This window comes from Phoca vitulina, unplaced genomic scaffold, assembly GCF_004348235.1.
Source record: "Phoca vitulina isolate PV1807 unplaced genomic scaffold, GSC_HSeal_1.0 scaffold59, whole genome shotgun sequence".
NCBI lineage: Eukaryota > Metazoa > Chordata > Mammalia > Carnivora > Phocidae > Phoca > Phoca vitulina.
In genome coordinates this window covers 9,103,443-9,115,194 of record NW_022589762.1, presented here as the reverse complement: position 1 = coordinate 9,115,194, position 11,752 = coordinate 9,103,443, and the positions used below count along the sequence as shown (strand labels likewise).

General features: G+C 40.3%; 1 protein-coding gene across 7 annotated transcripts in view; it reads right to left on the bottom strand.

Annotated features, from left to right (window-relative positions):
- Positions 1-3,545: 3,545 nt before the first annotated feature.
- Positions 3,546-11,752, bottom strand: part of KLRG1 (killer cell lectin like receptor G1) — a 49,527-nt gene continuing 41,320 nt past the window's right edge. For all 7 annotated transcript variants that reach the window (XM_032390997.1, XM_032390992.1, XM_032390994.1 and 4 more), the window contains exons 5-6: positions 4,957-5,057; positions 3,546-4,618 (exon numbers count right to left, since the gene is read on the bottom strand). In XM_032390997.1, coding sequence (XP_032246888.1) covers positions 4,507-4,618; positions 4,957-5,057 — 213 coding nt within the window. In that variant the 3' untranslated portion in view covers positions 3,546-4,506. The remainder of the gene's footprint in view (positions 4,619-4,956; positions 5,058-11,752) is intronic.

Genomic DNA, 11,752 nt, shown 5'->3' with positions numbered 1-11,752 from the left:
TATTCATACATTTACAAAATAACATAGGAATAGAATATTTACCTAAGGTCTACAGTAAAATATCATAGGACCTAGAACAACTAAAACAATTTTGAAAAAGAAAAACAAAGTTGAAGGATTACACCACTTAATTTCAAGATTTATGATAAAATTACAGTGGTGTAGAAATGAAATGACAGACATATAAATAAATGGCACAAAAGACAAAATACAGAAATGGGCCAATATGGGGGCGCCTGGGTGGCTCAGTCGTTAAGCATCTGCCTTCAGCTCAGGTTATGATCCCAGGGTCCTGGGATCGAGCCCCTCATTGGGCTCCCTGCTCAATGGGGAGCCTGCTTCTCCCTCTCCCACTCCCCCTGCTTGTGTTCCCTCTCTTGCTGTGTCTCTCTCTGTCAAATAAATAAATAAAATCTTAAAAAAAAAAAAAATGGGCCAATATGATCACTGATTTTCAACAAAGGTATCAAAGGAGCTTAATGACAAAAGGGTAATTATTTCAATAAAAGGTGCTGGAACAATTCGGCGTCTTTAAGAAGAAGAAAAAAGAGACCTCAACCCATACCTCACACCATATATAAAAGTTGGATCAAAACAGATCACAGACCTCAATGCAAAAGCTAAAACTATAAAATTTCTGGAAGGAAACAAAGGCAATCTTTGTGAACGTGGACTAGGCAAAGATTTCTTAGACAACATACAAACAACACAAACTATAATACAAAGATTGATAAAATAGACTTCATAAAAATTAAAAACTTCTGTTCTTTGAAACACACTACTAAGAGAATGAAAAGACACACCACAGACTGGGAGAGAATATCTGCAAAGTGTATATCTGGTAAGAACTTATATCCAGAATATAAAGAACTCTGAAAACTCAGCAACAAGAAAACAAAGACACAAAATATTTGAACGGATACTTCACCAAAGAAAGATATATGGATAGCAAATAAGCACATGAAAAGATGCTCAACGTCACTGATCTTTAAGGAAATGGTAATTAAAACCACAACAAGATACCACTGAGTACCTACTAGACTAGCTAAAGATAAAAAGACTGACTATACCCAATATCACTGAGGATGTAAAGGAAATAGAAATCTCATACACTGTTGGCTAGAATATAAAATGGTACAAACACATTGGAAAAGAGGTTGACAGTTTCTTAAAAAGTTAAACGTATACCTACCATATGATCCAGCCATTCCCACCTTCTAAGTATTTTATTCAAGAGAAAAGAAAGCCTATGTCCATACTAAGATTTGTACCCAAATGTTCATAACAGCTTTATTTTTAATAGCCCAAAACTGAAACAACCAAAATGTCAATCGAGTGAATGAAGAAACAAATTATGACACATCCATATAATGGAATATTAGCAATAAAAAAGGGTAAACCATTGATACACACAACACCATGAATGAACCTCAAAATAATTATTCTGAGTGAAAGAAGACTGAAAAAAAAGAGTACATACTTAATGACTTTGTAAAACTCTATGAACTGTAAGGCTCTAGAATACGTAATCTAATCTATAGTGACATAAAGTAGATCAGGGTTTCCTGAGGATGGGAGAGTGTTGGGTGACAGGGACAAGAGAGAAGGAGGAATTACAAAAGGCATGAGGAAGCTTTTCAGGATAGTTGTTGTTTCACCATCTTGATTATGGTGACATTTTCATGGAGATATATATGTCAAAACTTATCAAATTTTATTCTTTAAATATATTCAGTTTATTGTGTCAACTATACCTCAATGAAACTATTTTTTAAAAGATTTTATTCATTTATTTAGAGAGTGCGTGCACATGAGTGGGGGAAGCAGCAGAGGGAGAGGGAGACAGAGAATCCTAAGCAGAATCCCTGCTCAGCACAGAGCTGCCTCAGCACTCCATCCCATGACCCTGAGATCACGACCTGAGCCAAAACCAAGAGTTGGACACTCAACCGCCTGAGCCACCCAAGCACCCCTCACTAACACTGTTTTTAAAGGAGGTAATAACAAAAGAAGCTGTCACAGTAATCTAGGTGAACAGCAACAGAGGCTTGGACTGGAATTCAAAGTGGAAATGGAGGGGCACCTTGGCAGCTCAGTCGGTTAAGTGTCCCACTCATGATTTTGGCTCAGGTCATGATCTCATGGGTCATGAGATGGAGCCCAGGTTGGGCTCCATGCTCAGTGGGGAGTCTGCTTGAGATTCTCTCCCTCTGCCCTTCCCCTACTCGCACTAGTGCACATGTTCTCTCTTGTTCTCTAATAAATAAGCAAATCTTTTTTTTTTGTAAGTGGAAATGGAAAGAAGAGAGGAGATTTAGAATATAGTTTGCTGGTGGTGATGATAAAATTGGTTGACATAGAAAAAAAGAAACGAGGAAGCTCTTCAGTTTGTAATCTGAACAACTAAGTCGAGGTAGGGCCATTTCCTAAGATGGGGAAGACTTTGGAGTAGGGATATACAAGAGAATATCCATCGCATCACTGTTTGTGATAGTGGGGAAACAAAGGCAAACTAAGTGTCCATCATTAAGAGAATGGATACATAAAATGAAGATTATGAAGCTAAAAGAATGAATTATATGTACACAGTGCAACAGAACTCACAAACATGCTCGTGGAAAAAGTAAAACAATGAAATATATAGAATCATTAAATATGAAACAAATAAAGAACACTACACATTTTATAAGGATACAAACAAGCTTAAGGAATATATCAAATATCAAAGTATGTTCCTGTGAAGGAAAGATAAATGAAAGTGGGGATTTAGGGCCAAGGGGAAAGGTAAATGGAATGTGAGAGAGGCATATATGACTGATGAAGATGGTGACCTATTAACTGAGGAGTTTGATTTTTTTTTTAAGATTTTATTTATTTATTTGACAGAGACAGAGATAGCGAGAGCAGGAACACAAGCAGCGGGAGTGGGAGAGGGAGAAGCAGGCTTCCCCCCGAGGAGGGAGCCCGATGTGGGACTCGATCCCAGCACCCTGGGATCATGACCTGAGCCGAAGGCAGATGCTTAACAACTGAGCCACCCATGCGCCCAAGGAGTTTGATTAACTAATCACATACTCTAAACAATAAAACACAGATGAAAGAAATTGAAGATGACACAAATGGAAAGATACTCCACACTCATGGACTGGAAGAATAAATATTGGGGGCGTCTGGCTGGCTCAGTCAATAGAGCATGTGACTCTTGATCTCAGGGGTTGTAAGTTAAAGCCCCACTTGGGTGTAGAGATTACTTAAAACTAAAAAATCTTTGGGGCGCCTGGGTAGCTCAGCCGTTAAGTGTCTGCCTTCGGCTCAGGTCATGGTCCCAGGGTCCTGTGATCGAGCCCCCGCATCGGGCTCCCTGCTCAGCGGGAAGCCTGCTTCTCCCTCTCCCACTCCCCCTGCTTGTGTTCCCTCTCTCCCTGTGTCTCTGTCAAATAAATAAATAAAATCTTTAAAAAATAATAAAATAAAGAATCTTTTAAAAAACAGTATTGTTAAAATGTCTACATTACCCAAAGCAATATATAAATTTAATGCAATCCCTATCAAAACACCAACTGATACAAGCACTATTTTAGGTGTGAGGGATACAGTGGTGGATAAGATACAGTTCATGTTCCTAAAAAAATAAAAATCTATGAGAGAAAGATAAGAGATTATAATCCAGCGTCATAACAGTACAGAATGGTGGTCCCCTTCAGTACTCCCTCCTATATCTTTTAAACAGCACCTTCTCTCCTGCTCTATCTCCAAACCCTACTTAAGAGAAATAATCGAGTTTTTCTCATTTTTGAGGCATTCGTGCCTAAAATAATTTGGGAATCAAGCACGTAAACGGCTTCTGTAAACTTTCTTCAGATGGACCACTACTGTGAAATTAACCTGCAAATCACACATTCACAACATGGAAAAGCTATGATCATATATCAGTTTATTCAACCACGTCTATGCACACCCAGAAAAATTAAATTCAGCCAAGGCCAGGTCTCTAAGTGAAGAGCTGAGAAGCAGAAAGCACTACCCTGTTCTCATCCACTTACTACAACTTACATTCTCACTATTAGCATTATCCTTTAGAATACAGCTTTATCTGTGAAGGGCCACCGTTAGGATAACAATGTATTATGAGGAATAAGTAACATGCCAACCCACTAGCACACATCAAACCCCTATAACACATGAGCAATAGTATACACCTGCACGGATTTTGTCAGATCAGTTCGGATCATAACATAGAGGAAAGGTACATTTTTTGACAGAGATGGTGGGAATGGGGATGAAGGAGGCAGCATCAGTGAGAAGTACTACAAAAAATTTTTATTTCCCAAATGTTCCTAGATCTGGATCTTTAAATTGTTAAGATAATATCTAAATGTTCTCAGAGAGTCCAGAGTCTTGCATCGAATGCCATGTCCTAGAAGGTCCAGTATTCACACTCATGTCCATCCCAGCCCCAGAGGCCTGCTCCTTCTTACTAGGAAGCCATATGACAGATCTGACCCCTCAAAGTCTGACCTTCTTACAGACCCACTGTAAAAGAACTTCACAGCTAGAGGCTTGGAGACCATCTTTGCTGATGGTACCACACTTCTGTATCGAGCTGTTTGAAAGAATCCTGTAAGAAATCAGAAAAGTCAGTCACTTAGGGTAACATGAGAGCAAAGGAGCTGCAAGGCATGAAGGGATAAAAACTGGGCCGTTCTTTCTCCCAATTCAGGCCCCACTTCTCTCAGCTCCCAAAACAGCAGAATAAAAATTGTTCACTAGCCTCTCTTTAAAATGTCTTTTTTTTTTTTTTTTGCTCTTATCCACCATTCATTTCCTCTCCTGTTCCCTAGTTCCTTTCCTTACCCTTTCCTCTCCTCTCCATCTGTTATCCTTGATCTATTTCCCCAGTCACATAATTTCTCTTCCCCTTTTCACTTTTTTTCCCATTGCTTTGAACCCCCTTACCTTGAGATGTTTAGGGCTGATCCATCTTCCCACCTCCAGCCAAAATTGTTCCTCAGACCAATCCAGTAAAAGTCCTTTTTGAGGAAATTTTGAAGCAGTCTCTAAGGGAGAGATTGAAGATGATGGAAAAAGGTAAGAAAATGCAGGAAACTGAAGAAGAGATTCAGTGTCCTGATCAAATTCCTTACATCCCCTCTCATTACCATTATTATGGACCGAATGTTTATGTCTCCCCAAAATTCATATATTGAAGCTCTAACCTCTAACGTGATGATACCTGGGGGTACAGCCTTTCGAAGGTAATTAGGTCTAGACAAGGTCATGAGGCCCTCACTAATGATGGGATTAGTGTCCTTGTAAGAAGAAGAGACCCCAGTTCAATCTCCCTCTATCAGGAGAGGACACAATCAGAGGGCAGCTGTCTGCAAGCCACAAAGAAGGTTCTCACCAGAAACCGAACCTGTCAACACCTCAATCTTGGACTTCCCAGCCTCCAGAACTGTGACACACAAATGTCTGTGGTTTAAGCCACCCAGTGATACTTCGGTTAGCAGTTCAAGCTGATTAAAACCACCACCTAGTCCAAATAACTAATCTCTCTTTTAAACTCTAATTCTAGAGATGCACTGCAGAGTGGAACATTTCCTAGAATTGAACTTTATGTGTATGATTGCATTCTATAGCATGAAAGATAAGATAAATACTACACTCTGCCTTCCACTATAACTTCCTCCTTGATTAGACTGAAGTTATTCAAATAACTTTACAGAAGAAAAGCTAAATACCACTATGGAAGCAGTCGTCTTTCTCATTATCATTTAATATATAAGTTATTATTAAGCCTGTAGCAATATACTTGTTTTTTCCCCACTATACACCCATTTTTCAAGTTCTCATCAATCTTGCATATGACAAAATAAAAACAGTTCTTAAGGAAACAAACGTAAGACAAAGTTAAGTTGGCTGCACGCATAGGTCCCACGCTACCACTAGAACAGAGATAACAGATTCTTCACTCTGCAGAGTCTGACATTCAAATGAAGAAGTTTATACTCTAAGGTAATTGCCTCTATAAGTGGAATAAAATAAAGGCTAAATCCCAGAAGATTAATTCTGTTGTAGGATTTGGTGTTAGTGTAATGAATAGACTTTACAATAAATATCACCTCAGCTTTGAAAATTGCTTTTGTTACAGAGACTTTTCTTGTGATGCTGCATTTTTAATGTGACGTTAATGTTAACAAGTAATGTGTTTTTTCATGAGCAAGAAGGATAAAATTATAAGTCTGAAGACCAACATATTGATGGGAAACAGTTGCATATAAAATAAGAGGCTCAGTTTGTGTATATTTTAGAGTGCGAATGAATATTTGGAGGTATTCATATGTGTCTTAACAGCAAAGTCCCTGGGTTACAAGTGGTGAGCAAGTATACACATGTGCACTGGCATTTGTGAACATTTGATAACTGATGTCTCTGTGTGTCCCGCAAATACTGTCTGTATAATTAATGAGATCATTGCTTGGCATCTTCTCGATACTCTACTTCTTATTCTTAATCCTCAAAGTCACTGCAAATCCCTTGTGGAAAAAAAATGGAAAACTAATAAGAAAGCATCCAAATTATATCTCCACTCCTTTTATTTTGTTCCCAGGAATCTTGTGTGTTAATGATTTTGTTTGGTTGCTTGGTTGGTTTGGTTTTCTCTGAGTTAGAGTTTAAACTGATAGATGTTAAAGAAAAAGGCCATAACTTGTCCCTGTGATCACGTACTTCCTGACCATTTGTCTCAAGCCTCCTTCCTACATTAATGCTTTGAGATAACCAGCCATTTCATCTGGCAGTGGTCATCACGAGAGCATCATATTCTCAAATTCAGTGAACTTGCTTTGATCTCTCTCCTCACTCTGTAGACTTCTTCCATTTGGAGGAATAGAAACTCAAAAAAGAGCAGTGACGTATGTTATTCCACAGCAATTTAGTGGTAGGACTTGGACTAGAACCCAAGGTCTTGCCCTAGTACCCAAGGCCTTGGCATGTCCTCTACTGAGATAGTCCATCTCTCTGCAACCCAACTCTCTTTAAACTATGCTTTCTCAGGGCACCTGGCTGGCTCAGTTGGTAGAGCATGAGACCCTTGATCTTGGGGTTGTAAGTTTGAGTCCCATGTTGGGTGTACATATTACTTAAACAATAAAGTAAAATAAATTATGCTTTATCTAGCCCTGAAAAAAATCATGAGACTCCTAGGATGTGTCAAGAAACATGCACATTTAGCTAAGAAACCACATTCTCTTTGATGAAACATGCCAAGAAGACAGCTTAAGCTTATATTATAACATTAGATTCCAGTATTATTTACTTTCTTGGGGTCCCAGTTTTGCCACAGAACAGGCTGATGTATGAATAAGGATGTCTACTAAAGCAAATACATCACATGTGTTTCTCATTATACCCAAGGTCAGATATCCTAAAACCTGGTCTGGGTGAGGAAGACCTCACATGGCAGAGTACAAACTGCAGAACTAGAGGGTGAAAAGAAGCCACATCAGGGAAGATAGGAAGTGCCCAGACATGATTCTGGGGAGGAAAGAAACACAGGCGCTACGGAGGGGAGGCAGTTTTGATCTTGGAAAGAGGAGAAAGAGAGAGGGAGAGAGAGAGAGACCACAAGAGAAACACTTCCCCAAAACCACTGACTAGGAAAACTAGAGCAGCTGATTATCACAAGTTTTTACAAGCAGGGGAGCCCGAAGTCTGAAGCTTCAGAAGTCCATTAGCCACCGCCTGGTGGAGGCTGGCAGCCATAGCAGTGCTTCCATGGGGAAGGAAGGCAGAGACCTGGGACCGGACAGCATAGTTTGAGGATCCCCTGGGTTGCACTGGAAGAGAGAGTTCCCCTTCCTGGAGTACATTTGGGAGAGGTGGCATGGCCCCTCGGGATAAAAGAGCTGGTGGGCACCAGTGTGCTGCCCCGGTCATTAGCACAGGAACAGAGACACCTGCTGAGAGCAGCAAACCCTCGTGCCAGTTTTTGTTGCACTTTACCATACACTCCAAGCCGCTGTGCAATCACGTCACTGCTTTTCTGGGACTAATGGGCACCAACTGCAGCATGGCAAGACCTCCCCCAGAGGATCGTCACCACTCTGCACTGCTCTGGGTCTCTAAAATTTGGAGTTTTGAAACCCAGCCAGGAGCCTGAGAGTTTGAAAACACAGGAGTACTGTGCCATGAGGTGGGCAGATGGCTCAGCCACAGACAGCATGAGGACAGGGTCTGATGGAAGCCAGGAACACAAGAGGGGAGACTGCTCTTCTGTGAGGGCTTCCTAAACAGTGGCAGGGCCCGCCCCCCGTACCCTATAGGTGCACCTTTTACTAGGGCAAGTCAGCTTGACAACCAGCAGAGCAGGCTCCTCCCCCAGAAGACCAGCACAAATCCTTCACACACACCAAGTCCACTGACCATAGAGTGCTGCAAAGCTTCAACAGTAGGGGAAATAGGATCTAGCCTCTTAACAAGCAGACCAAAACACACCTAGTTAAAACTTGCCACACTGTGGACAAAATCCAAACACTCCCCACTGCAGGCAAAGAGAAACTCTGCAGAGGACTGACCTGAGGGATAGAGCAGCCAAAACACAACAGCACAGTGCACACTCTGAAACACGTCCTAAAGCACCAGGCACTGGATAGTATAGGACCTCTTCTTAATATAGCTATTACTCTCAGGAGCGGGAAACATAACAGGCTTTCCTAACACACACACACAAAAACATTGACCTACCCAAAATGACAATAGGGGAATTCACCCTAAAAGAAAGAACAGGAAGAAGTGACGACCAGAGAACTAATCAAAACAGATGAGTAATATGCCTGAACTAGAACTTAAAACAACAATCATAAGGATACTAGCTGGGCTTGAGAAAAGCATAGAAGACACTAGAGATTCTTTCCCGCAGAGGTAAAAGAACTAAAAACTTGTCAGGCTGAAATAAAAAATGCTATAACTGAGGGGTGCCTGGATGGCCCAGTTGGTTAAGCATCTGCCTTCAGCTCAGTTCATGACCCCAGGGTCCTGGGATCAAGCCCCACATGCTGAGCAGGGAGCCTGCTTCTCCCTCTCCCTCTGTCTGCCACTCCCCATACTTGTGTGTGCTCTCTCTCTGTCTCTCTCTCTCTCTTTCAAATAAATAAATAAAGTATTTTTAAAAATTAAAAATTAAAAAATTAAAAATGCTATAACTGAGATGTAGAACCAACTGGATGAAATGACAATAAGGATGGACAAACCAGAAGAACGAATCAGTGATATAGAAGATATAATTATGGAAAATAATGAAGCTGAAGAGAAGAGGAAAAGAAAAGTATTGGATCATGAATGTAGACTTAGGGAACTCAATGACTCCATAAAGCATAATAAAATTCATATCATAGGAATCCCAGAAGAAGGAGAGAGGGAAAAGGGGGCAGAAAGTTTATTTGAGCAAATTATAACTGAGAACTTCCCTAATCTGGGGAAGGAAACAGTCATCCAAATCCAGGAAGAACAGAGAACTCCCATCAAATTCAACAAAAGCTGGCCAACACCAAGACATATCATAGTTAAATTCGCAAAATATAGAGATAAGGAAAGAATCCTGAAAGCAGCAAGAGAAAAGAAATCCCTAACCTACAAGGGAAGATAAATTAGGTTAGCAGTAGCTCTCTCCACAGAAACCTGGCCGGCCACAAGAGAGTGGCATTCAACGTGTTGAATGGGAAAAATATGCAGCCAAGAATACTTTATCCAGTGAGGCTGTCATTCTGAATAAAAGGAGAGATAAAGAGTTTCCCAGACAAACAAAAGCTAAAAGAGTTCATGACCACTACACCAGCCCTGTAAGAAATATTAAAGGGGACACTTTAAGTGGGAAAGAAAGACTAAAAGCAACAAAGACTAGAAAGGAACAGAGAAAATTTCCAGAAACAGCAACTTTACAGGTAATACAATGGCACTAAATTCTTATCTATCATAATTACTCTGAATGCAAATGGACTAAACGCTCCAATGAAAAGATACAGGGTATCAGAATGGATTAAAAAAATAAGACCCATCTATATGTTGCTTACAAAAGACTCATTTTAGGACTTAAAGACACCTCCAGATTGAAAGTACAGGCATGGAAAACCATCTATCATGCTAATGGAAATCAAAAGAAAGCCAGAGTAGCCATACTTATATCAAACAAACTAGATTTTAAACCAAAGAATGTAACAAGAGAATTATATCATAATTAAGGGCTCTATCCAACAAGAAGATCTAACAATTATAAATATTTATGCCCCCAACTTGGGAGAACCCAAATATATAAATCAATTAATAACAAACATAAAGAAACTCACTGATGGGGCATCTAGGTGCTCAATCAGTTAAGTGTCTGCCTTCAGCTCGGGTCATGATCCCAGGGTCCTGGGAAAGCCCTGCGTTGGGCTCCCTGCTCAGCAAGGACTCTGACTCTCCCTCTCCCTCTCCTTCTGCCCTTCCCCCTGCTTGTGCGCTCACTCGCGCTCTCTCTCTTTCTCAAATAAATAAAAAAAAATTTTTTTAAAGAAACTCGTTGATAATAATACAATTATAGAAGGGGACTTTAACAACCCACTTACAGCAATGGACAGATCATCTAAGCAGAAGATCAACAAGGAAACAATGGGGCGCCTGGGTGGCTCAGTTGGTTAAGCGACTGTCTTTGGCTCAGGTCATGATCCTGGAGTCCCGGGATCGAGTCCCGCATCGGACTCCCTGCTCAGCAGGGAGTCTGCTTCTCCCTCTGATCCTCCCATCTCTCATGCTCTCTCTCTCTGTCTCATTCTCTCTCTCAAATAAATAAATAAAATCTTTAAAAAAAAAAAATTAATTAATTAATTAAAAAAAAAAACAAGGAAACAATGGCTTTGAATGACACAATGGACTGGATGGACTTAACAGACATTTACAACATTTTATCCTAAAGGAGCGGAATACAATTTTTTTTTTAATGCATATGGAACATTCTCCAGAAGAGATCACATACTGGGTCACAAATCAGCCCTCAACAACTACAAAAAGACTGAGATTGTACCATGCATATTTTCAGACCACAACACTATAAAACCTGAAGTCAACCACAAGAAAAAATTTGGAAAGACCACAAATATATGGAGGTTAAAGAACATCCTACTAAAGAATGAATGGGTTACCAGGAAATTAAAGAAGAAATTAAAAAAAAATATACATGGAAGCAAACGAAAATGAAAACACAACAGTCCAAAACCTCTGGGATGCAGCAAAGACGGTCATAAAAGGAAAGAAAAGAGAAAGGACCCAAATAAATAAAATCATGAGTGAAAGAGGAGAGATCACAACCAACACCACAGAAATACAAACAATTATAAGAGGATATTATGAAAAGCTGTATGCCAACAAACTGGGCAATCTGGAAGAAATGGATAAATTCCTAGAAACATATAAACTACCAAAACTGAAACAGGAAGAAATAGCAAATTTGAACAGAACCATAACCAGCAAAGAAATTGAATCAGTAATAAAAAATCTCCCAACAGACAAAAGTCCAGGACCAAATGGCTTCCCAGGGGAATTCTACCAGACATTTAAAGAGCTAATACTGGGCGCCTGGGTGGCTCAGTCATTAAGCGGCTGCCTTCGGCTCAGGTCATGATCCCAGGGTCCTGGGATCGAGTTCCACATCGGCTCCCTGCTCACCGGGAAGCCTGCTTCTCCCTCTCCCACTCCCCCTGCTTGTGTTCCTGCTCTC